The sequence below is a fragment of the Gobio gobio genome (assembly GCF_949357685.1).
Source record: "Gobio gobio genome assembly, chromosome: 14".
Classification (NCBI taxonomy): Eukaryota; Metazoa; Chordata; class Actinopteri; order Cypriniformes; family Gobionidae; genus Gobio; species Gobio gobio.
In genome coordinates, this window is record NC_137107.1 from 17,855,199 (window position 1) to 17,883,068 (window position 27,870).

At 36.7% G+C, this 27,870-nt stretch overlaps 1 protein-coding gene across 1 annotated transcript in view; it reads right to left on the reverse strand.

Annotated features, from left to right (window-relative positions):
- The window catches only part of rars1 (arginyl-tRNA synthetase 1), a 43,634-nt gene that overhangs the window by 15,312 nt on the left and 452 nt on the right, over positions 1 to 27,870 (reverse strand). Inside the window, exons 2-12 of the mRNA XM_079835344.1 lie at positions 27,270 to 27,407; positions 22,169 to 22,357; positions 21,738 to 21,846; positions 21,545 to 21,645; positions 21,328 to 21,449; positions 19,126 to 19,246; positions 10,171 to 10,300; positions 7,930 to 8,034; positions 6,709 to 6,887; positions 6,178 to 6,287; positions 3,233 to 3,338 (exon numbers count right to left, since the gene is read on the reverse strand). Of these exons, the coding sequence (XP_079691470.1) occupies positions 3,233 to 3,338; positions 6,178 to 6,287; positions 6,709 to 6,887; positions 7,930 to 8,034; positions 10,171 to 10,300; positions 19,126 to 19,246; positions 21,328 to 21,449; positions 21,545 to 21,645; positions 21,738 to 21,846; positions 22,169 to 22,357; positions 27,270 to 27,407 (1,410 nt within the window). The remainder of the gene's footprint in view (positions 1 to 3,232; positions 3,339 to 6,177; positions 6,288 to 6,708; positions 6,888 to 7,929; positions 8,035 to 10,170; positions 10,301 to 19,125; positions 19,247 to 21,327; positions 21,450 to 21,544; positions 21,646 to 21,737; positions 21,847 to 22,168; positions 22,358 to 27,269; positions 27,408 to 27,870) is intronic.

The window sequence follows — 27,870 nt, forward strand, 5'->3', positions numbered from 1 at the left end:
AACTGCTGTACTGAACCCGTACCGAACCGTGACTTCAAAACCGAGGTATGTACTGAACCAGTTTAACACCCCTTAACAAACTGATGGTTCGGTGACCATTTTTCTGTTTGTTTATGTGTGTGGAATTGCAAGACTACGACTGTTTCTAAAGCACAAATGTTGAAATTTTCAGAATTGCTCCAGAATCGTAGTGTTCAGAGTGCTTTAACAAGACAAAAAAAAAAAGCTTCAGATCAGCAGATCAGATCAAATATTGGCGCTGTCCTACATCAGTGGTTCGAACTGATTATGCTCACAGGAACATTTGCAGGATTACACGCCTGCTAACGTTTCTGCCTAATTTAATGCAGCATATGATACTTTCAATATTCCAGACAAACAAGGCACTTGGCAAAAGTCTGATTGACTTTAGGGAATGGAAGTCTTTTTTTATACTTGGTAATAATAAAATCGACAAAATCTATGCGTGTGGTTTGTGCGCGCCTTTATTGTTTCCAAGGAAGGCTATTCGAGGACATTTACTTTGCTTGCTTGGGTCTGGAACAATATAATTGTCTTTTTTCAAACTCCTTTCCTGTCAGAAGCTCACTCGTTTGTGAGATATCAATCAAGTGAGTGAGGCATTAGGATGCTCTTCATTTCTGAGCACAAAGGAGTTGTGAGTAATATAGGCAGTAATTGTCATTAGCACATCTGGTCTCATTTGAGATCCATTGATCTCTTCTGAATCGAGCTGAAGTGCTGAAGCGCACAAAAGGAGTTGGATGGAAGCTTTCAGGGTGACATAAGTGGCACTGTTTACACCTGGTATGAAGATGTGTTTTGGTCGATCGGATCACAAGTAGACGATGCAGACACATACCTGTTTACACCTGGTGTCTCTTTTTTCCACATTCAACCACTTCTGTCCTGATTTCTTCGAGGGAAGGGTTTATAAGCGGGTAAATGTATGGGCTTTTTCAGATCTTTCGATCTAATGGACAAAATAAGCTCATGTAATTTACATATGAATGCGCCTGGAGAAAACAGAAAAACACACAGAGAGTAACAGCTTTTGTTTCTGCTCTGATAGCTGTACGACCAGAGAGAACATTGCGCTTGGTACGTTTTTCATCTTCAAACCAAACTTGGGTCTTCAGCCAACAAAGTTCAAATCCAGTCTGGCTAGCGCTCGTCCCATAATGTTTGTTTGCGCATTAGGTCAGTAGGCGGAGAGTCAGTCTTTTGCACTCACATTCGACCACATGAGCGTTTACACTAGAGCTTAGATCGGGCTCAAAAAATCAAGCACGACCATACCCGAGCCCGTGCACATTGTGTCCGAGCCCGGCCCGGCCCATCCCATCCCGACACATGAACTGTAATTATGAGCCTGAGCCCGATTCAAACCCGACCATTTTTTAATACGTGGGCGTTCTGACGAGAACGAGCCTGTAATGAGCGAAGCGGACCGGTGTGACGCTCAGCTCAATAATCCGCTCTATGCCAGCGCGCTCCACTCATGAACCACTCACCGGTAAAATGTCAGACATGACATTTATCTGTACTGTACCCTACTATACTTGTTGTAGCCATTAAACAATGTATTTTGTTTCATATTTATGTTTAAATATTATAATGTTATTTTTAAATTTCATCTGATTATGAAAAGTGCAAAGATGTGAGTGGGTCAGAAGTGATTTTGACCACTTCATTAAGTTTTGTCTTGTAGAAAGCCTTTCTTTAAAGTGAATTTTGTTTCGGTTTTATAAATTGTATCTTAATTTTAATCTATGTTTCATCAGCCAATTGCCTGGATCTAATAAATAAGAAGCAAATAGGCTATAGCAGACAATAATCGTGACATGAAGGCTTCGGAACGATCACGATTGCTCTTGAACAGGTCTCATAAATAAACTGAAACTCAGCAGGCTTCTTGCCTCACAGACATGAGAAATAGGTGTATAGAAAGCTTGAAATGTCTACTTTTAAACTAAACAATTCAAAACGAAAATAAATATTCAAGCAAAGCTTAAATACATCATTCAATACAATATTTCATGCAAGCAGCTCATGACTGGCGTCTCAAGAGCGTTTCTGTTCAGAATGCTGCGCTTCATCACTGCATGTGCTGTGAGTTTAACACGCATTTTTAGACCAATCCTGACTTGTTGTACAAATTTTTTTTCTTAGTTGTAGTATTAGTTCTTACTTTGCTAAAAATATATATAATTTCTGATTATGGCATAGCTTTCTGCCCACCCAATTAGACTAATAAAGTAATGATTAAAAAAAACACAAATGCTTGATCCAGGGTCCGGGCGGGAAATATCGGCTCGCGGATCGGGTCGGGTCAAGTTCAGGCTCGGGCTCGGGCTCGGGCAGAGAATCTAAACTCTAGTTTACACTACGAAAGCAATCCGGTCTAATGAGTTTTCGACTACCTCTGGAAGTGGTCAAAAGTGGACAAGCTCAAAACATGTTAGTAGGGCTGGGCGATATATCGCATGACATTGTTAGGCGCATCTCGTCAGTAAAGCCGGTTCCTTGATTAGTAGTAAATCGCCATCACCTGCTTTCAGATAGAGCGGCATTTACTACACAGAGCCGTAGTTCACTGACAAGCTGAGCCATATCGCATTAATTATCACGGACGTATCGCCTGCGATAATTAATGCGATATGGCTCAGCTTGTCAGTGAACTACGGCTCTGTGTAGTAAATGCCGCTCTATCTGAAAGCAGGTGATGGCGATTTACTACTAATCAAGGAACCGGCTTTACTGACGAGATGCGCCTAACAATGTCATGCGATATATCGCCCAGCCCTACATGTTAGACCCTCTTTACACCTGTATTTAGCATCGTCCATTTTCCATCTGATCGACCAAAACACATCTTAAAGGGATAGTTCACCCAAAAATAACAATTCTGTCATTAACTATTCACCCTCACTCAAAAATGATTCCATTATTGAACCACTGTAGTCCCATGGACTATTTTAAATGTCTTTACTACCTTTCTGGGGCTTGAAAGTGGTAGTGGCATTGCTGTCTATGGAGGGGTCAGAAAGCTCTCGGATTTCATCAAAAATATCTTAATTTATGTTCCAAAGATGAACGAAGTTCTGATGGGATTGGAACGACATGAGGGTGAGTAATTAATGACAGAATTTTCATTTTTGGGTGAACCTTTAATACCACGTGTAAACAGGGCCAGAAGGTGCTAGTTTCCTTGGAGTCTTTAGGGGCTCACCTTATCTCTCTCCTTCTCCTTCAGTTTGTCCATGGATCTTTTCAGACCCTCCTCGAGAAGGTCCATTAATCGCACAGTGTCCCCTGAACGAGTCTTAAACTTTTTCCTAAGATGGAAAGTTCATGTTTATAAAAAAAGAATCATGGAAGTGTGGACACAGTGCACTTCAAATACATCATTCAATACAATATTTATATTATGTCTACAAACTAGTACTACATAAACCACTAGCACTGCAACTACCCACTATTCTGATGACAACTGATCATTCGGTCAATTATTTATTTGATAAATCAAACATTAAATATTCTATTGGGTACCTTGCCAAGCTTTCTCCTTCAAACAATGTTATGGTATAAAATGTAAAAATGTAAAAATAAAGTAATTGAAAAAAAAAAAAAAAAAAATCCATTCAGCAGATAAACAACCAACGCTAGCATACGCATTATCTCCTCTGAACACTGAAGTGTTATTATTTTTCATTAATCTTGCAGTAATCCAGTTATCGTTCATATAAAAATACTATTATTTGCATTTCATCAAATCTGACACTGAACAGCAAACATTGCTTTAATCAAAATGAATTCATTCCATTTATTCTGCGCTCCATGTAACCAAGTATTCGCACTGACAGTGACATTTAATTACACTTTTGCTGTTGTTTTGCAAAATAGAAATGCTTGCATTAGAAGAATATAAAAACTTTGGAACTCTCTTCCCACTGAGATTAGACAGAATCTTTCAGTGTCTTTAAATCTTCTCTTAAAACATTTTTTTACATGTATGCCTTTTACATTTGTTTTGATGCATGTTTTTTCCCCTATTTCAATGTATTTTATGTGTATGTTCTTGTAAAGTGCTTTGAGATGCAACTTTTAAAGGCATTATATAAAATTATTATTAAAACATCAGGGTTGGTAAGATCTTTAATGTCTATGAAAGAAGTCTTATGTTCGCCAAGGCTACATTTGTTTGATCACATACAGAGAAAAAACTGTAATACTGAGAAATATTACTACAATTTAAAAACACTATTTTCTATGTGAATATATTAAAAAATTCCTGTGATGCAAAGCTGAATTTTCAGCATCATTATTCCAGTCTTCAATGGCACATGATCATTCAGAAATCATTCTAATATGATGATTTGCTGCACAAGAAACATTTCTGATTATTATTAATGTTGAAAACATGGTAAAACTTTATTTTAGGGGTCAATCCTCGCTATTTAACTAGTTGCTTAATAGCATGCATTGTACTAGGATATTGGCTGTTTATACTTATAAAGCACATATTAATGCCTTATTCTGCATCAGTGTTAATTTTTTCACTGGAAAAATGTAATTAAAGTTAATTTTTTCACAAATAAAAAAAGATTTTCGATGATGAAAACGACGAAAATCTACTGTCATTTTCATCAACGAATAATAACTAGATGAAAATGTTAGGGAGGGACAATTAGGGAAGAGATCCAGTCAGTACTGATGTCCTGTGTAACAGATGCGCACATTTGAATTGTAACGTGCTGATCTAATCGCGGGAAAACGTGGCGCTGTTGCGCATTCTACAGGCTCACGCAACTGTGCTTCAGAGTGGTTCACAATCAATGAATAGCGCACATTTATGCAATAATGCTGAGGAATAATGACAATGTTTACTTTACGGTGTTTTTATAGTAATATGTTTTAGATGGTTGTAACTATGCATATTTTATCTACCTCATCTGAACTTGAAAGAGCAGCTGCAGCTGCAACTGCAATAGTAAGACGCAGACATTTCAAAATAAGTGTCAATGTGTATTTCGAGCTTGTTTATAATTAAAAGTCACGCATTATATATACGTTTTTGGTTACACAATAAACTTTATTTAATTTCATTGCCATTTCATTCATAGTCAGGAGGAAAGACTAAGAACAGCATCTGACACATATTATTCAATAACTTATCAGGGTTATAATTAACTAAAACCATTAAAAAATATTCATTACTTGAAATTAAATAAATGTTAACTGAAATAAATAAATAAAAACTTATTTGAAGCTTTAGCTTAACCTGATATACTAACTAAAACAGAAATACATTATAAAAACTATATAGATGTAAAAGGGAAACAAAAGTGAATTGAGCTCTCTTTTGTGTATTTTTGCGCTTGAACGGTCAAAAACAATTATGTTAAAATGTCAGTTTTGACATGTATTCAAGTAACAGTCGGTTATGTAATGCTTAAATGCTTAATGTAGCCTATTACAATTTAACAAAACTCATTAGATCTTAGTCAACTGAACCTACTGTAGATTTAGTCGACTGAAATCTTATGATATTTAGTCGACTTAAACTAGACTAAAACTAAAAACAATTCAGGTGACTAAAATATGACAAAAATTAAATGGCAGTTTAGTCAAAAGACTATGACTAAAACTAAATCAAAATTTGCTGTCAAAATGAACACTGTTCTGCATGAACATATTCTACATCCCTTAATCCTACCCAATACCTAAACTTAACAACTACCTTACTAACTACTAATAAGCAGTAAATTATCAGTTTATTGAAGCAAAAGTCATAGTTAATAGTGAATGTGTTTCCCCATACTAAAGTGTTATCAAAAACATTAATATTTTTGTGTTTATTTGAAATTGAAATCTTTTGTAACATTAAAAACGACTTTACTGTCACTTTTGCTCAATTTAATGCAACCTTGCTGAAAAAAAGAATTAGAACATAGTTCGAAAGTAAATCTTTTGAACCGTAGTGTATGTAAACGTTTTGTTTTTCATAGAAATGCATTAAGGTCACGTCAAAGACCAATCAACTAATCAATAATGAAATGTGTTGATTATCCTTTATCAATTTTATTGATTACTCGTTGTTGCAGCACTATGGCTCATCCTGCTGGAAACATGATGCTGGCAAAAGGTGACTTCCATACTGATCAATTCACTTACTTGTCCTCCCCGAGCACAACGCCAAAACCTGCATGTTCTACCCGTGTGACCTTGGGATCATACCAGCCTATCATCTGAGCAGCAGCAAAGACCACCTGGAAGTGCATTGCCTGTCGTACATCGTAGTTAATGCCAAGAAGAAAAAGCACACACAGAGAACCTTTAGTTATATGACCATCAATACAAATAAGTTCTACACAGTTTGAATCAAGATCCTTCTGATGAATCATTAATTCATTTTTAGCTAGAGAAAGCATCTTTCCTATCTAAACAAAGCAGAAATGTAAACTAGCAGTGTTGATAGAGATGCGAGCAGACTGTGTTTCTGACCTAGACCGCATTAATATTTGAGTAGGTGAGGAGTCGATTGCACACATTTATAAACATACAGACATATGAATTCTGAGATGTTTTTGTGTCTCGCCCAGCACCCTTGAACCCTGCTGCATGTGTCCTCGGATAACTTTGGGAAGGTTTGTGCCCCAATACTCTCCATTACAAACCCATATATCCAGACCTACACCCACACACCTGGCCGCTGTCGGTCACGTAGATGATGATATCAGCCTTCTCGTCAAACAGACGATTTTTGATGGCAGCCAGATCGGAGGTATCATAAGTATAGCCTCCATCCGATTTGACAATCGTCAGGGGAATAGACTGGCCCGGAGCAAAAACTATCTTCCTGCCCTCGTCCAACTCCACCAGCCCTGATGAGAGAGAAGAGGATCGGTGGGGAATGTGACTTTGGATTTATAGTAGAACTAGGGGATAAAATCAATCCTGGAACAACACTGCCCCCCACTGGACATGTGCGGTTAGATGTGCAATGCTTTTTTTTTTAAGGAATGTTCTGGCTCAATCAATTATTGTCGATTGGCACAGAAAAGATTTGGTTTGTAAAAACAAACAAAAAAATGTGTTGCACTCTAAACATTAAACACACCGTTTTGGAAGTACAGCCGCTAGTTCATGACACTAGTGGATTAAAATTACATAATCAACCTTGCCTGTCCAACGTTATATTCAATCTTTAACTCATGATGTCAACTTGTGTACAACGATAACTGGGACCGTTCAATTGTCAATTATTCTTGATCTGATCTGCTGTACATTAAACATTCAAACAACAATAAGCAATTAAAAATTAATAAACACATAAATAAATCAAATTAAAATAAATATTAAATCAATTAAAAATAAAAACAAACGTTACAAATAAAATAAATCAATCAAAATATATATCAATAAACTAAAAATAAATAAACAAAAATTAAAATAATTGAATAATACAATTATAACAAATAAAATACAATTAAAATAAGAATAATAAAAAATAAAACGCACACACACTTTCTTTTATCCCATCTTAGAAGTGAAGTCTATTATTTTTGGTACCACTATCAGCACAAAACAGAATTGCAATCTGGAACTGTCTATCTGAACAACAAAAGATTTAAGAAATTATTGATTCAAAATAGGGGTTTTGTGGCTCCAGATCCATGCGTGTTAGTTTTGAGCCCATCAATATTATGATGTATCCCTAAAAGTTCCCAAAATACACTTTTAACCCTTTAATATATCCCGCCCACACTTCCTGTTTCTATTAAAAAATACATAAACACAGGAAATAAAGCAACTTATATTTATTCAAACGTCAATAGACTATGATATCTGTTCTCAAAGCAAGCAAACAAAATATGTCATAATAATAGCTTACTATAAGTGACTAAGAGAATAGACCATCTGTACCTTTTCCCTCAAACTCTTTCACCACGGCTGTCATCATGTCCTGGTAGTAGGACTCTCCTCTCTCTTGTATGCGAATTTCCAGGCAGTTGTAAATCTTTTGAAACTCTGCATCAGCAAAGCGGACAGAAGCGGAAGGGACAAGGCGGTTTAATTACAACAGTCACACCACAGGGAAATCAAATGCAGCACTCTCCTGATTTAGCAAAGCCTGATTGGACAGCATCAGCAGAAAGAAAAAAAAAACACTAATTGACCTTCATTAGACAAGCCTCAGTGGGGGAACGAGGTTTGATTAAGGGGTAAAGGTAGATGCTGTCACATCAGAGTCTAGAGCTGCTGTCGCCGGATGGTGGTGAAGGGCATCTGTGCCCTTCAGGTTTAAAATGTTCTAACTTGTTTTAGCTAAAACATTTTTCCTCTGCAATAAATAAAGAAATTGCAGGGAAAAGGAGAACAAATGTGTGAGGAATGTACTATAGAATTAAGTCTAAATGACAGATAAAGCGTTTAAATGATACCATCTCGGACATGAAAGCTCTTAAATGAATTTCAATATTTGTAACATAAGCATCCCTGCTTTAGAAAAACACACAATCCCTGTATTTCCTCCTTTCCTGTCTGGAAGTAATGCGGATAAATGTTGACTCATTTTCAGCAGTATTTCTTTCAAAATTTTTTTACTGGTATAGTTAACTTACTACTAAGACGCAGTTATATACTGACCTCTAACTGTCCTTATACAGTACTTAACTCTTCAAGAACTACTAGTGATCTGAACAATTATTTTAAAGTGAAAAAATATGTTTTTGGTCCAGTTAGTAGTTCCTGCAGTGTTTAGGTAACTGTGTATTAGTGATGAATTGTATGACTATATTCAGAATAAAAAAGATGATTGATTATGTTTCAGACACATGATAATAAGTAATTCATTGATTTGTCATAGTTATTAGTTCTTAATGAGGCTAATCTCATTCAGTAATTAATGATTACCTAATAAGGAACTATCTTAGTCCTAAATTCGATATTACTTACCCATTAGTTAAGCTTGTTTCCCATATTAGTTAATAGTAGTAGCTGAAGTGTTAATGTAGTACTGCTCATTTTTCCTGCATTAATTCCTGCATATTTACCTATTAATGACAGACCATTATTCTAAAGTGTTACCAAATATTGCTTAGAGTCTAAACCCTGATGTAAAAAGTGATATTGATAACTGACTACATTTGGTCAGTCTGCAGTTTTGGCCTTCAATCTCATTGGAGGAATTTGAGGGAAGACCGCCTGAGTAGATGTGCATGTATGAATGCTACTTTGAGAAGAAAATTATATTTTTACCCATTAAAAAAAAGATTCTTGTACAGCTCTTTTAAAACAAAAATAAATTCACAAAAATAAATGCATTTTAATTAAATGTAAAATAAATAAATAAATAAAATGTTTTACATATATTAATATAAATATTTTTAATTATTAATATATTTCTAAATAGTTAATGCTATAAATAAAAATGGTAATGATATTTTTAATACAAAACCTATTATATAAGACTGCGTTTAGTTAGATGTTTTAAATGTTTTTAAAGTCTTTTGCTCACCAAGGCAGCATTTAATTGTCATACTGTGAAATATTATTACAATTTCAACTGTTTTCAATTTGAATATATTTTCAAATGTATTGTATTCCCTTGATGGCAAATCTGAATTACTCCAGTCTTAAGTGTAACATGATCTAATATGCTGATTTGCTGCTCAAGAAACATTTACTACTATTACCAACGTTGAAAACGGTTAATATTTTAGTGGAAACGGCAATATTTTTTGTTCAGGATTCATTTATTTAAAATGTAAATTTTTTGTATCATTATAAACGTATTTAATGTCACTTCGGAATAATATAATACATCCTTGCTGAATAAAAATATTATTTTCTTGCAAAAGAAAAAAAAAAATGTAACGAAAGTGTAGTTGTTTGATCTTTGATGTTTTGTCTGCTTCCTTTACCAGTGAACAATTTACATTATCCTTAGATACATAAAGTTAAACTACTTCATATTGCCATTTCTTGCTGGTTCAGCTGATATTCTCACCACACTGCGGGCTGTTGTTTCAGAGAACAATGTTACGGTAAATGCCTCTAGATGGCACATGCTGTCTGTGGAGGTTTGTACCAGCATGAAATGGTTTTAATCTATTCAATACTTGATAAAGTGAGAATGACATTCTTAGTGTGTCTCGCATGTACCGTTCCGGGAAACGTCACAGATCAGGTTCCAGCCTTTGATGAAGTCTGGCTCTTTGCTCTGGAGTTTAACCACACACTGGTAGGCCCTCTTCTTAAACTCTTCATCCTCATCAAACCTCTTCTTAGACTCCTGATAGAGATGAGAGAGGAAACAAGTTGAACAGCTTTGAAAGGTAAAATATTCAGCTGCACAGGATCAAAGCTCTTAGCACTTGTGAAACCAAGATTCTGTCAAAGCCTTCTGCCAAAAGACTGTATATTACAGGGTACCATGAAAAACTACTTCGACCACTTCATTTTTGCGGAGACAAAATGCAAACAATGCAACCACAGATCAGAGGGTAAAGCAAGCTACTCCGCAATCGGTATAGTGTTCTATGTAAAAATACATAATAATAATAAAAATAAAAAAGGGTAAAGGTTGTCAAATTTCACTTTCATTTTTTCTCTCCACTGTGTAACAGCAGTTTAGCAACCAACCATTCTGTTGGGTGAGCAAAATGGCTCAACAAGCAATAAGAAAAGCATCAAATGCATCACAACAAATGAACTGTGCACAAAGTGTTCGGACAGACCTGCAGAAAACAGATTCTTGCAGTTTGTTGTCATTTTGTGTGAATTTTGACACTATTTCTATGACAGTGCCTGTATAGAAGGAACAGGAAATTATAGGAGAGACTTTTTGGTTAACACTTTATTTTAAGGGTCCATAATTATGCGGTAGTTAAGCTTGAACACTCCACTAGTTGATGATTTACTGAACATACAGTTGCAAGACAAAGTATATAAACAGCTTGCAGAATCTGTGAAAATGTGAATAATTTAAAAAAAATAAGAGAGATCATACAAAATGCGTTATTTTTTATTTAGTACTGTCCTGAATAAGAAAAAAAAAGTTTACATATAGTCCACAAGACAAAAAAATTGCTGAATTTATTAAAATAACCCTGTTCAAAAGTTTATGAACCATTCATTCTCAATACTGTGTGTCGTTCCCTGGAGGATCCACGGCTGTTTGTTTTGTGATGGTTGTTCTCGAGTCCCCTGTTTGTCCTGAGCAGTTAAACTGACTAACGTTCTTCAGAAAAATCCTCCAGGTCCTGCAAATTATTCAGTTTTCCAGCATCTTTTGCATATTTGAACCCTTTCTAGCAGTGACTGTTTGATTTTGAGATCCATCTTTTCACACTGAGGACAATTGAGGTACTCAAAACACAACTTTTAAAAAAGGTTGAAACATTCACTGATGCTCCAGAAGGAAACCTTTGAACAGGATGAAGAGGTCAAATATTTTTCTTATTTTGTTTAATTATAATTTTTTTTTTTCATTTAGTACTGCACTTCAGAAGCAACAGAATATACTTGCATGTTTCCCGGAAGACAAATTAAGTACAATTTACCTTGATCTTCAAATTCAATACGTTTTCACCCACGGCTCTTAATGCATCGTGTTTCCTTCTGGAGCATCAGTGAATGTTTCAACCTTTTTTAATAGTTGTGTTTGAGTCCCTCAATTGTCCTCAATGTGAAAAGATGGATCTCAAAATCATACAGTCCCTGCTGGAGAGGGTTTAAATATGCAAAAGATGCTGGAAAACTGAAGAATGTGAAGGACCTGGAGGATTTTTTCCGAAGAACATTGTGCAGTTTAACTGCTCAGGACAAACAAAAGACTCAAGAACAACCATTACAAAACAAAAAAACAAAATCCAGGGAACGACACACAGTATTGAGAATCAATGGTTCATAAACTTTTAATCGGGGTCATTTTAATAAATTCAGCAATTTATTTGGCTTGTGGACTATGTAAACATTTTTTTACGTAAAATATCTTATTCAAGATAGTACTAAATAAAAAATAATGCATTTTGTATGATCTCTCTTATTAAGTTAAAATTATTCACATTTTCACAGATTCTGCAAGTGGTTCACATACTTTTTCTTGCAACTGTATAGTAAAGGCATATTAACTATTATTTATGCAGCAGATAAGCTTTAACAAAGCATTAATTAATAATTAACTGAACATATATTAAGCATATTAGCATTATTTACAACTTAAAAAACATTTGAAAGATAAAAAAGCAGAAATAAGCCGATAATTAAAGCCACAATATGTAATTGTTCACCGCTAGAAGTCGTTTATTCAAAACATAGACGTAGCTTGGTGACGCCTTGATTTTGCGGAGCTTTTATTATGCTGCAGACGTCGCTTCCGCTTCTTCCACTTATGTGTATGTGAGGTAATACAGCACTGTTTATCATATTAGAAACATTATTTGAGTGTGTTGAAAGTTATGTTATAATGCTCTGTTTGTTTGCTCTACAGCTACTATGAGACACTTGTTGCACACTGCAGTAAGATATATCGGTATTAGCATGGTAAAACATGGTACTCAAGCTATATAACAATGATTAGTTTTCTGTCAGTGAATGTATCCAAACTGTTGCTCACCTGTCTAATAAAACACATAATATATTAAAGCGTCTTTGGTGTTTCCAACCAGGAAACCTAAAAAATGGATTCTACAGGAAATCGAGGGTAACGCAGGTATGATGTCATTGATAGGTGATGCACGGACACGGTCCATGTCCTGATTAAAATGGCTTATTTCTCTGGATTTAAACATTTTTGGAAACATTTGGGATCATGTAAGTACACAAGTCAACAAAGTATATAACATTGTTCCAGTGTTTTTTGGATATTTTAATCCAAAAATCTTACATACTGTGCCTTCAATAATTAATAATGTACAATAAATGCCTTTTATGGTTACACTTTATGTTGACAGCACAAATGGGTCAAGCAGACAGTCTACTAATAGTCAAGTCAAGTCACCTTCATTTATATAGCACTTTTTACAACACAGATTGCTTCAAAGCAGCTTTACAGTGATAATAGGAAATTTAATTTTGTTAATTAAGTTTTTGATTGATACATTTCTGTCGTGAAACTGAATATTTAATGTGGTGCCATTTAAACAACACCATCTTCAACTAAAATAAAAAAATAAAAAAATAATGACTGCTGCGTTGAGTGCGCGACACCCATAGACTGTAAAAAATGTAGTGTCCGTGACGTCACCCATAGGTTTCTGAAGATAGTTTTTGAAGCGTAAAGTCGGCCCTGCCAAGCCGTGCGTCACTCCCGGATAACTGACAATGGGTAAAGAGACGGGACGTGGCTAGAGCTGAGGTGACGTGATGACTAGTCAACTTTATTTATATAGCGCTTTTAACAATGCTGATTGTTTCAAAGCAGCTTCACAAACGGGAAAATAACGCAACAGAATTTTATTCAGCCGTATAGCCGTTCTGGAGAAAACGGTGATGTCATCAGTTCATTTCAATTATCATACAGTGACAGTGTGGGCTTTAGATCAGTAATTAGATCAGTAATTTAGTTTATATGCTTAATTTAGTTTAATAATTAGATTTATTTGGATATTTAGTTGAAAAACTTAGTGTCCCCAACTGAGCACGCCAAGCCAGAGGCGACAGTGGCAAGGAAACCAAAACCCCATCAGGTGACCTAATGGAGAAGAATAAACCTTGGGAGAAACCACAGACAGTAGAAAAACGGCAATCCCCCTGTTACTCAAAGTGGCCACGCCCTTAATTATGCAGAACTTTAAGGCTTTATATAGTGTAAACGAATTAGTTATAAAAAAATTCACCCTCACAGTTGTCATGAAGGGCAAAATTAGCTGTATAGACAAAAAACTAAACTTTTCTGCTGTAAAGTTGGGCATTTTAACATGGGGCTCAATGAACTTCTGCTCCCTTCTGGAGCCTGTCCCTAGCGGCCAGTAGGGATGGGCGATATCTTATCGTTTGCGATATACCGGTAAAAATTCTCCCCACGATAAGAATTTGTTTTCCCGCGATAATAACGATAAAGCCTAGTTGATGGCGCGACCCATCCGCAAAGTGCCACCGCTGGCCGTCTTGATGCCCTAAGCGTTATTACTTTATGATGGCCGCGGTGGCTGCGTTCGTCACTTTGTATAGCTGAACGGGGGTTGGAGAGAGAAATTTCTTGTGGTGCCCCCCCGGCAGCACTTGGTGTCCTTCACGCAGCGCAATGGGAGCGGCGGCACTGAATCCGCATCTCACGTGCAGAGCGAAAACAACTAAGGCAGAAGCTGCGGAAGAGTTCATAGCTAAACGAGGGGCTACCTGAGGGCAATCTGAACCTGTACATACAGATGTATTTTCACTCGCTGAGCACTTGGACTAAGCTCTTAGAATAAGAGCTCTTTCTCAATCGATCGGTAAAGCATACTATTTCAGTTCAACTCAATGAATGCGCAGTGTATTTGACGCACATTAAACACTAGTGTGAGGCACGCGACTGAGAGCTCAGTGTTTCACACACACTCAGAGAGCGAGAGAGTCTTATACCTCACAGAATTGACGTGCTACATGTAAAAAATATCCTTTGTTGTATTTTCCTGTAAAATAATGGCGTTTATTTGGAATTATTCAGCCTTTCTTGAACAGGAAGAAACGAATGCACAAACGGGAATCTCATTGGCTGGCGTGCACCTATTACTGTGTTTTGATTTCAGCAAATCAGTTTGAATGAGCGCTGACAACGTGATGAATATTCATGAACCCAGAAGCTCATTATTCCTTTGTCCAGTTTATTTTTATTAGTAGAAGAATTTGTGGTATTATTAACTCAAATTACTGAAGTTCGTTCACTAAATCATTATTGTCAACTTTTTTGTAATCTGAAGAAATTTTTGGGATAATTACTTTTGCTGTTTCTGCTATTTTTACCACTGTTTGCACCATGAGTGTATGATTAAATAAAGAATCGGTTTACATTTAAAACTTGTCATTGATTTTAATTATTATTGTTTGAACATTACCTGCACTTTTACAGAAGACAATTACGTCTGCAACTTTTCCATTTCTGAAAAGGCTGGAGTGGAATTTTACATAAAAAAAAAAAAAGAAAACAATATATATTTATATATTATGTATTATAGGAGCCTATTTGATGACAGGTACGTTTTACTAGATCATTGTTTGTTTTTCTGAGTCTCTCAAGAATGCATGCAGCTCTCACTTGTATCCAAAAACATGGGGAATGATACTACATTTATCGTCATTATCGTCATCGTCATACATTAATATCATTATCGCAATAAATACTAGAAAATATCGGGATACATTTTTTTGTCCATATCGCCCATCCCTAGCGGCCAGTCGATGAATTGCAGTTTAATTCACTTCTTTATTGGCTTCAAGAGAAACTGGGGGAGGTTGCCGCTTGGCGAGACCCCATTTCGCTTGGCGGTGTGCACAGCATTTTTTTTTTACTTTTTCGCACGGCTACACTTCTGAAGATACACGACTTTGAGGAAAATCTAGCTGAGCATGTACATCTCGTCATACACCGGCGCCCAGTTTACGCATGTGTAAATTAGATGCTTTTACATTTTACATTTGTACATTTACAAAATGAGCCTACAATAGCATAATAAGCCTTTTTAATGAACATAAAGGTCCATGTTTAATAAAAATGTTCATGAAATTAAATGAAAATGCTTAGTGAAATTAGAAAATATGTAAGAGATCGTTCATTTAGTTGTATGTGTCACAATCACAAGTGAGAGTGCCCCTGATTACCACCTGAGGGCACTCCACCCTGGACTGTCACTCCATCACAAACTCCATTACCCATAATCCTTTGCCCGGACTCATCATCACTCATTGTTTGCACCTGTGTCTCATCACCTCATTACCCCATTACCCCAGCCTATATAAACCATGTTCACGCTGTCATTAAGGGCGAAGTCTTGTTTGTCTATACTGCATTTCTGTATACTGCATTTCTGAGCGTTTCTCTGGTTTCATGTCTCTGGTTTTGGATTTCTTGCCTGTTCCGTGGATTACCCGTTTGCCTGTCTCTCTTGCCTTTGTTTGCCTTATTGGACTGATTACATGTTATGACCTCTTGCCTGTTTGATGACTACGAGTGTGGATTACCCTTTAATAAGCTGCGTTTGGATCTTCTGTCTCAGAGCAGTGCATTACAGTATGCATGATCTCATCTATATATTTTGTTCTAATGTCATAAGTAATAATCTCAAGGTTTACTGGGTTTTACAAAAAAAATGTATAGTGTGGTTTTGGTGAAGTGTACTAAAATAAAATACATTACTTCTCGATGCGGATTCCTGATGGTTTAAAGAACAATTACGTGGCCCTTATTGTTTCAAAGAATAGTACAACAGCGAGTGCGTCATATATACAGTTGTAATGTCTAATGTTTTGGTTTTGTTTCATGTTCATGTTCTTATTTTGTTATGTTCAATGTCATAGTCCCTGGTTTGTCATGTGATTCCCTTGTCTCTTGTGTCATGTTGTCATTGGTTTATTTAGTCATGTGATTTCTGTCATTGGTTCATTGTCTTTGTTCACAGGTGTGTCTTGTTTAGTCATTAGTCCTTGTGTATTTAAGCCCTCATGTTTGCCATGCGTTTTGTCTAGTATTGTTCGTTTATACCGCTGTTGGTGAGTTTCAAGTCTGGTCAAGTCTTTGTTTTGTTCACTTTCTGTTTTGCATATAAACTGCACTGGGTTCTTAAAGCTTGCCTTCAGTGGATCCATATCGTTACAGCAGTCAGCTGAGACTCGCACTGTAGAGCCAGGCGAAAGTATAAACAAGGCTTTACTTATAGTTAGTAGAATGTCAAAGTGGACTATCGAAATAAAGTGTCACCCCTTTTAGCCATTACTTACAAATTAAAGATTTTTTTGTGTAGTAAGTGATTTACCATCTATTAAGTACACTGAACAATATGAATCATTATGTATAATTTGTGTTTCTTTTACAGTGGAGTAATAAATTGCTAAAGTGCACTAAAGTTCACTATTTGTACAGTCTATTAATATATTAACAATGTACTAGAGACTACAATTTATTAACTAGGAATGAACTATAACTTAGTTTGTTAATGACTTTTAGTACTTTATTACTGTATACTTATTAGTTGGTAACACTTTGTTTTAAAGGTGCCCTGGAATGGAAAACTGTATTTACCTTGGCATAGTTGAATAATAAGAGTTACAGAGGAACTGACATACCATGAGCCTCAAACACCATGGTTTCCTCCTTCATATGTAAATCTTGTGCTTGAAAAAGACCACTGAAAAACGAATTTCTATTTATTATTAACATTTCTCTTCACAAGAGCTGGATTACGTGGATTAATTAATATTCATATGGATTAAATTTACAATGCATTTATTACCTTTTTGGATCTTCTAAATTTTGGTTACCTAGACGTTCATTGATAATATTGATTTGTGATTCAAGGATTAACCAACGTCTCATGAGTTTAAACAATGTAAAATCATTTTCATTTTTGGGTGAACTACTCCCATAAATTCCAGATTATACTGGTGACAAAGTGTCAGATAATTTGTATTTAAAAATGTAAGCATAATTATATTTTTTTCTAACTAAATGTTTATTAGAATCCAACAATAACATAATTGTTTGTTTTAATAACAATAATCATATAAACAATATCATTGGGGGGTATGATTGTTTGAATGTTTTTGCTCATCAAGGTAGCATTTATAAAACTGTAATATTGTGATATATTACAATTTAAAATAACTCTTTTCTATTTCAATACCTTTAAAAATTTAATTTATTCCTATGATGGTAAAGCTGAATTTTCAGCATCATTACTAGTTTTCAGTGTCATATGATCTTTCAGAAATCATCCTAATATGCTGATTTGATGCTCAAGAAAATGTTTAGTAGTCCTGCTTAAAGGGTTAGTTCACCCAAAAATGAAAATTCTTTCATTAATTACTCACCCTCATGTCGTTGGACACCCGTAAGACCTCCGTTCATATTCGGAACACAAATTAAGATATTTTAGTTGAAAGCTGATGGCTGAGAAAGGCTTCAGACAGGCCTCCATTGGCATTCAGTACATTGACACTTCCAAGATCCATGAAAGGCACTTAAAACGTCGTTACAAAGTCCATCTCACCACAGTGGCTCTACAATAATTTTACGATGCGACGACAATAGTTTTTGTGCGCAAAAAAAAATCAAAATAACACCTTTAACCAACTTGTTCTCGACTTCCGTGTGTGCCTCCACGACGCATGCGCGAGAATATGACGTAGCGCCGGCGTTCGGGAATCCATGAAATACACACTTTAACCCCATTTTGAGAACTACGCCGAGACCTAAAGCACGATCAATGTAGAATCCAACAGCTTAGACACGCGCGTCTTCCTCTGCTCGTAAACAAATCGCTTCTGGGTCATCTGTCCGAGCGCCGGATCTGCGTCATATTCTCGCGCATGCGTTGTGGAGGCACACACGGAAGTCGAGAACAAGTTGGTTAAAGGTGTTATTTTGATTTTTTTTTGCGCACAAAAACTATTGTCGTCGCATCGTAAAATTATTGTAGAGCCACTGTGGTGAGATAGACTTTGTAACGACGTTTTAAGTGCCTTTTATGGATCTTGGAAGTGTAAATGTACTGAATGCCAATGGAGGCCTGTCTGAAGCCTTTCTCAGCCATCAGCTTTCAACTAAAATATCTTCATTTGTGTTCCAAATATGAACGGAGGTCTTACGGGTGTCCAACGACATGAGGGTGAGTAATTAATGACAGCATTTTCATTTTTGGGTGAACTAACCCTTTAATATTTTTGACATTCTAGCTGAGGTCACATAATCAGAACTATTAAAGATGTTCTTCTCAGTCTAAATCATGACCGCTATTCTTTACAGACCCCCTGATGCCACCATTTATCAGCTGACCTATTTTTTTTTTTTTTTTTTTTTTACGAATTAAGTAACGCAGTGTAAACACTGGTGAAATGTTGGGGAAACATCGACTGGTACGATCAGCAGTCGATATACAATTTTTGGCACATCCCTTCAGGTTGTCTATAACATGTACTCACTTTGTAGAAACCCTGAAGGTCACCAATAGGAGGGGAAACACTGAGATAATTTGGGAACTTGTCTTGCAGATGAGCAATGAGCATCCCAAACTGTGTCCCCCAGTCTCCGACATGGTTCAACCTGACAGATAGAGGACGAAAGGATGAAACAGATGCACTCAAACACTGATGAACACACATTACTTCTGGCCAACAAAAATGATATAAAAGAAAACGGAGTGTCTATTCACACCAAGTGCAAATAGCGGGCACTTTTTGGCAAGTGCTATTCGCACTAGCTCTGCCTAAAAAGCATTTTAACATCTTCAGTGGCTCAATTAGTAAAGCGTAAGGCATTAAGATCTTGGTTTTGACACGATCAACCCGGGTTCGATTCTGCCTTTTGCAGAGCTCACTCTTATCCCTTTTCCTATCACATATCACATCGGAAAGGCATTTACTTTCAATAAAAATTAAGAAAATGGGTAACACTTTACAATAAGGTTGTATTAGTTAACATTAGTTAAAGGTCCCGTTTTTCGTGTTTTTTTGAAGCTTTGATTGTGTTTACAGTGTGCAATATAACATGTGTTCATGTTTCGCGTGTAAAAAAACAGTATTTTTCACACAATTTACTTATCTGTATACCGCTGTTTTCACTGTCCTCAAAACGGCTTGAAAGATTTCCCTGTTCTATGAAGTCCCTCCTTCAGAAATACGTAACGAGTTCTGATTGTGCCAGCGGTTCCCGTGTTGTGATTCGACAGCAGCTTAGGGCACGCAGAGCGCACGTTATACCGGAAAGGTCACGCCTCTCACCATAACGGGGATACATGCGCTCAATGATCTCTAAGTACAGCGTCCCTGGGAAAGCCAAACAAAAGTGATTTGACTCCGGGAGGAAAATAACAGCGTCTCGACGACATGGCGACAAACAAACTATACGAACGCAACACTTCCTATTCTCCACGCGGGAGCAACAAGACCACGCCCCCTTTTTCGTGTGTTCTTGTGGGCGGAGGTTAGTCGACAAACTGCTCTACTGACGTAATTAAAGCAGGAAATACCAGGATGTAGTCCTAACCGGCCGTTCGCTGTAGGCTTTGAAAGGGAACTTCTGTTAAATAAAATATCTCGCTTGGCATTGAACTTTGAGCTTTATAATTTTACAGGTATTATAAATGCTCTAACAGCAACATTACACACTAACTAAAGTTTGAAAAATGGGATCACGAAGAACAGGACCTTTAATGCATTAGTTGACATGAACTAACCATGAACAACACCTCTGTTCAGCATTAGTTAATATTTGTTAACGTTTGTTAATATAAATACAGCTGTTCATGGTTTGTTCATGTTAGTTCACAGTGCACTTACTAATGTTAACAAGATTTTAATAATGCATTAGTAAATGTTGAAATTAGCATTAACAAAGATAAATAAATGCTTTATAAGTGCAGTTCATTATTAGTTCATGTTAACTAATGTAGTTAACTAATGTTAACTAATGAACCTTATTGTAAAGTGTTACCAGAAAATGTTCTAAAAGTGGAAATAAAGTGCCTAACAAAGTGCCTAATAGAAGCATTTATTGGGTAGGGATAGGTGTAGGGAGGGCTTTTATTGTCCCATTAAGGCGGCATCCATTTAATAATTTAATAAATATAATTGTTTACACTATGTTATTATTGCATAATGTTAATGTACAACAATACTGAGGTGCAAATAGTATGTAAAGTATAAATTGCATGTTATTACTATTTACACATATTGCAAAGAACTGCTACTTTTATATGGCGTAAATAGAATATATCACTATTTTCACTTAGTATGTTATTTCACTTAGTAAATAGCATCTACAACTATTTGCACAGAGTAAATATCATCTACCGCTAAGAAAATATGTTATTTTCACTTAGTGTAAATAGAATCTAGTTGCTATTTACACTTGGTGCAAATAGCCGCTGCCAAAAGAATATAATTCTCTTTTCACACAGGTTTATGTTTTTATAAGGGGAAAAAAAGGATTGCAAAATCATAAAGGAACTGGTGCCGGTTCACGAAAATCTACTTATTAAGGAAGAAGTTAAGAAAGTTCTTAAAATAAATTCTAAGAAGTTTGTAAGAATATTCCAGCCATCGGTTATTGGTGCCGAACAATTGGTCGACCTCTACAACAGAGGTTTTAATTTTTATTTAAATTCACATCTAACACACACCAACCTTAGCACTTCATAACCCAGGAACTCAAAGAGTCGGCACATGCTGTCTCCAATAATGGTGGAGCGCAGGTGACCGACATGCATCTCTTTGGCAATGTTAGGTGAGGAGAAGTCCACAACGACCTGAAAAACACCAATAAGGGTAAAGACACCTTGATAACACACTGCTTTATAGAACTATGTTGTCATGCATTTCATCACTACAGTGAAACGCCTACCTTTTTTTTCTTCTCCAGTGGTGGAGGCTGAACTCCATTCACAAGCAGGCTTGAGAGAAGTTTAGAGACAAACATTCTCTTGAGATGAACGTTGATAAACCCTACAATGCAAAATGTACTTGATTATTTATAATACATTTTTTAAATGATGGGGGGAAAAAAGATCCTGGTGATACTGGTGTTCTGAACAAACCTGGTCCTGCGATTTCTGTTCTCTCAATTAACTCATTGTTGGGAATGTTTTGGACAATCTTCTCCGCTATCTCCCTGGGGCTGACCTTCTGTCCTTTAGCTTTCATCATCTTTAAACATACATATACAAAAATAACTCCATACAACTGGACAAAAGAAACAATCAACATTCTTCAAAACTTTTCCTTTCGACAGAAGGTTTGAAACAACAAAAAGGGGAGCACCGGGACAGTTAACCCAAATATAAACATCATATAAAGCAGGGGTGTCCAAAGTCGGTCCTGGAGGGCCACTGTCCTGCAGAGTTTACCTCCAACTTGCCTCTCAACACACCTGCCTGGGAGTTTCTAGTATGCCTATTAAGACCTTGATTAACTGGACAGTGGCCCTCCATGAGCAGGATTGGACAGCCCTGATATAAAGGAAACGGACCTGAGACATCGCCATGGCACTGTTGCACTGATAATCGCCAAACTTGGCCTGCTGGTTGGGGGTGACCACAAGTGGTGGGTTCTCTAGGTCAGGGTAGGCGGTATTGATGGCCTCCCCAAAGACCTGCTGCAAACGCTGGTTGATGTTGAACATCGTCTTGCAGTTTTGGCTCATCTCCTCTTGTAAACTCTGAGGATACACAGATTTAATCACTGAACTGCAGTGTTATTTTAGTACATACCATGGCCACATTCACACAGTAACAATATGAGGTTGTCAGTCCTGTATATGAGTCACACACTGTTCGGTTATTCAATAACCAAGCTCAACTGTTCAACCGCATTCTATAACAAAGCTCACACCTGTAAATTCTCGGGACTCACAATCGCATTCTCTGAAAACCTGTGCTATGTGAATGGAAACGGACAGGAAAACTAGTTGTCTGTCAAGTCATACAGTGCGAGAGAGACGATTTGCGCTAAACAAATGCGTGTCTAGTGTGTGTTGTGGGTTTTCATGTTTGGTTTCGGTAACATACAGCAATGAAGATGTGAGCTGTGTGTGATCTGAAGGTTTTAGATCCAGTCACTGTTCTACAGGGCACTGCTCGTGTCAGTTTTGTGTTTCATGCACTACTCAAATGCTCCGCTCTCCACCCAGATATAACGCTGCTGTCAGTTAACGAAGATTTTACGGATGAACTCTTGTTGTGTCAAAAGTGAGGTTTTACAGTTTTCTGGTTCACTGGTAAGAGAAAACGGGCTTGACTTTCATACAGACCGTATTCGAGATGCTACTGCAAGTTGGTGTGTGAACGGGGACATTTCGAAACACCTGTACAGCTGTGGTCAGAATTTTTGGCACCCCGGTAAATATGATCAAAGATGGCTGTAAAAATAAATCTGCATTGTTTATCCTTTTGATCTTTCATTCAAGAAGTTTGCAAAAATCAAACCTTTCGTTGAAATAAAAGAATTGAAAGTGGGGGGTAAATCACATTATGAAATAAATGCTTTTCCCAAAACACATTGGCCAAAATTATTGGCACCCTTTCGTTAAATACTTTTGGCAACCTCCTTTTCCCAAGATAACAGCTCTGAGTCTTCTTCTATAATGCCTGATGAGTTTGGAGTAGACATGTGCCGGTAAACGGTAATACGATATACCGCAATAATGAACATGCACAATATTGTTATCGTGGGCACTTCAAAATACCGTGAATAATTATTTATTACGAATTATTCCGATTTTTAGAATGAATTTGAAGAATACTTTACCCATCAACCGTTTAAAATGAAAAACATGTCAAAGAGGAACGCACTGATATAAATAGACCGTGCATGAGCCGAGCACATGGCGGAATGAGGAGACTCGCTGAAGTGCACATTCATTCTTCGACAGCAGAGGGCGCTGACGGAACAGCAGAAATGCAGCCGTTTCCCCAGTAATCACATAACCTAATACATAATACTTAAAGACTTAAGGCTATTCATTTTCAAACTTGCATTTTATATTTTAATCTGGACTAAATTACATGCCCTAGATATTGTTTGAATATGTTCTGACTGTTGTTCAATCACACACTTTACAAGGCTCTATTATTTAACATTAGTTCCTTCATTAACAAACTGACAATGAAAAATACTTCTAAAGCATTTATTAATCTTAGTTAAATGTACATTTCAGCATACCTATTGTTCTTTATAATTATTTTGCACTTTAATCTGTTTTAAATATTTGTTTACTTTATACATTTTTTTGTATTGCTTTATTGTATTTAAATGTTTGGTTCTTTTGTTATAAGAAAGTGATTTAACCTGTTATAGTATGACAACACTTTTTTAATATCGCTTTTTAACAACACTTTCATAATATGCAACTTATTTCAATATCGTGATAATACCGTATACCGTGATAAAAGCTTCAGCAATTAATCGCAACATGAAAATTTGATACCGGCACATGCCTAGTTTGGAGATCACCTGACAAGAGATCAGAGACCATTCCACCATACAGAATCTCTCCAGATCCTTCAGATTCCCAGATCCATGTTGGTGCTTCTTCTCTTCAGTTCACCCCACTCATTTTCTATAGAGTCCAGATCAGGGAACCGGGACAGCCATGGCAAAATCACATTTGTGTGTTGATTTTGATGTTCTAGCAGAGGCCGTCAGGTTTAAAAAAAAATTATCTGTTGGTATTTGCTAGAATCCATGATACCATGTATCTGAACAAGATGTCCGGGACCTCCAGCAAAAAAATAGGCCCACAACATTAAAGATCCAGCTGTATTTTTAACCGTGGGCATGGGGTACTTTTTATCACTGTTTGCACCAAACCTATCTATATTCGTAGAGCCACTTTCTATTTTGTGGAGCTCAACAATCTTTTGCTGCACATCAGAACTATATTCTTTGGTTTTACTCATTGTGATGGATGATTCATGGAATTTGGCCTTTGTGTTTCCTCATGTTTATACTCCTGTGAAACAAGAAGTCATAGCTGGACAATTTAAAGGGGGGGTGAAATGCTGTTTCATGCATACTGATCTTTTTGCACTGTTAAAGACATGGATTCCCATGCTAAACATGGACACAGTTTCAAAAGCTAAGGTGGACGTTTGATGGGAGTATTTCTTTGCCAAAATTAGTACTTCCTGTTAGTCATAAGTTTCGGAAAGTTTTTTTCGATCATGGGTCCGCTTGACGTCAACAGGGCGGAATTTCCTTGTATGGGCCGTACGGACAATTCTACCGGAAGAGCGCGCGCGCGAGAGAGAGAGACAAGTGAAAGCAATAGGCTACGCCCATCAAAGCGCTGGCTCGTAGCCAAATAACCCCGCGTTAAGGCAAAAGTGGATGGAATTTGCTTTTCCGGATTTTCAAATCGCCTAATACTGAAGGATGGAGCGGTCCCAACGTTGGAACCGCAGGCAGTGAGTAAGACTGCTTCAAATGTCTGTTTTTGCCTATGCCCATCAAGTAGCCCAAACATGACCACGTATTGATCAATGGAGCATGCGATGTATAGTGTGTACATTTGTTTAGCTGGCCACTATATGTGTATGTTTGTGTATTGTAAAAGCACTCCAAACAACAATACACAAAGAATGGGGAAATATGTTGAACTAAATAAGCGCGCTTCTTCATTCAAATGCGCTACTATTCCATGTCTTTCTATGTAAACACTAGCCTGACGCGCAAAACCAGTCCGCTTACTACAAATCATGTCTACACAAACCACGCGTAAACACACACACACACACACACACACACAATATAATTAAAGTATAAATGTGTAAATAACACAAGCCGCTAAGCATATTATATAGTTAGTGTAACTTATACCACATAGAGATGTCCTGCTCTAGTAGTTTTTGCTGCTGCTCCTGTTCAACTTCAGCCTCTGGGTCTGATTCCGGATCATAGATGTATGGCTGTATCTGATTAAAAGCCATTTTTTATGTTGAATAAAGTTTTTTCCCGCTTTTAGGGATGACGCAGCTTTCAGACGCACTCAACACAGTAACAGCGGCGCGCGCTCGACATTCTTTAGCTCCTTTCTTTAGATATGCAGGATGCAATGCTACTCTATAGGTACTCAAGATTGACATGAGACTGACTGAAACTGAGTGTTTCCCCCCCCCCCTTTAAATGTTCCTAAAGATCAAAAGGATAAACAATGCAATTTATTTGTACAGCGATCTTTGATCATATTTACCAGGGGTGCCATTAATTCTGACCACAACTGTAAAGTCTGTGTTTCCACCGCGGGAACTTTCCCCAGGAACTAGGGACTTTGGGGTGGTACATGGTGTGTTTCGACCACAGGAACTGGGGTCTAAATAAAGTTCTGGGTAAAAATGTCCCCCTCAAAACGGCCCAGCTTTGCGAGGTAGTACTTTTTCAAAGTTCAGGAACTTTCAGGAACAGAAACTTGGGTGCTGAACATGCTGATTGGTTGAGTTCACGCAGCATTTCAACCTAAAAGTATGTAGTTTAGTGCGTGCAGTAAGAGTTGTTTACTATTCAAATCAACAATGGAGTTTAAAAAATACGACTAAGTTCAGGCTTTATTAAGCTTACTGTATATGCGGAGGACGAAATCCAGTGGGAACTGGAAAGTTGCGCACAGTCCTACGTCACTGAACTAATCTTCACGGTACTTTAGACCACAATGGAAATGCAGACAGCAGCATGTCTGGGGGAAAATAAGTTCCTGGGACAAATTGTTCCAGGTAATGTCGGTGGAAACGGAGTTTAAGTAAATGCGGTTGTCACTCCCAAAAACAGACAGTGTGAACGTAGCCTATTATAGTATTTAACCATACCTTGAATTAGCTTTTATTTTATTTTCAAAATGAAAAATGAAATATTATAATGTATTATAACTATGGTTACAGTCATCCATGAGATCATGTAAGCATTATAAAGTACATTGTAAAGTATAAATAATGCATTATATACAGGCAAGTGTAACGTCATTTCGAATCCTTTTAGTTTTAGTTAACAATAACAGCACTGCCAAATTGTTTAATCAATCCCTAATTCAATCGAAAAACACACGTTTATTTGATTTATAATTGTAATAGATTTTCAAGCAATGTAACAAACATGTCATGGAGAAAGCCATTCTCCATTTGTGAACGTCGCATTGTGACCTTCACAACCCAAATTTTCAGCTCTAGACCAAAAAGAGCATAATGTTGATATCAAGGTTCATTTTTAATATGAATGCACAGATTAAAAAAGTGCCTGATACCGATAAGCTGATAATTATTATATATATCAGTATACAATACTGATGAATAAAAAAATATGAAATAATGCGTAATTTCAGTGCAGATTGTTTTGTGATCCTGTTACAATGTAATAAAGCTTTGCGAATACGTTTTCAGCAAACAGCCCAATTTTTCAATAAAATGTCCAAATTATTGGATTTTATTCTTACATTAGTATGTAAACTAATCTGACACATGGTTTAATCTGTGAAATGTATGTAATTGCCCAGAACATGCATTGAACATTTGCAGTGAAGGTCAAACTGTCGCACTACAAAGATCACAATCATCTCATTTAAAGGAAAAGCACATCACACTCACTGTTTTCAGGATGTTGAGGCGGTACTTCAGACGGGAATTCTCCTCGCGCAGCTCATCCAGCTGTGAAGACGTGAAGTTCAGCTGCTGTGGATCGCTCAGCCTCTCGATTTCGTCTTGGAGTAACTTGATTTCTCTTTCCTGTATGGCAAATCGAAACCACAGAAAATCTCAAGTAGGCAAGGGATGAAAATCATAAACATCAGATAACACATATCTCAGTAAGGAGAACTTCAAAGTGCAAACTGATTGTGGCATTAACATTAACTAGTATTGTTTATTATGCTACACAATTCTATTTTAGTAGCCCAAACTTTAAGGTGTTAATAGTGGAATTTGAATATTTTATGTCTTCTTTGAAATTGTAAAAAAAATAATTTTAAATTAAATTAAAGCCACACATTTGTGTGCTCTATTGTATGTTATTTTATGTTTGTTACGTGTTCCTTCTTCAACAAAAAAAACAACAACAACATTCTATTTTAGTTTCACTTTGAAGCCTATAGGCTTTCTGTTCAAAGAAGAAGAAAAAACACCACATTAACGAACATACTTGGGATTATTTGCATTTAAGCATTAGCTGTGTAGTTTCATGATGCTCATA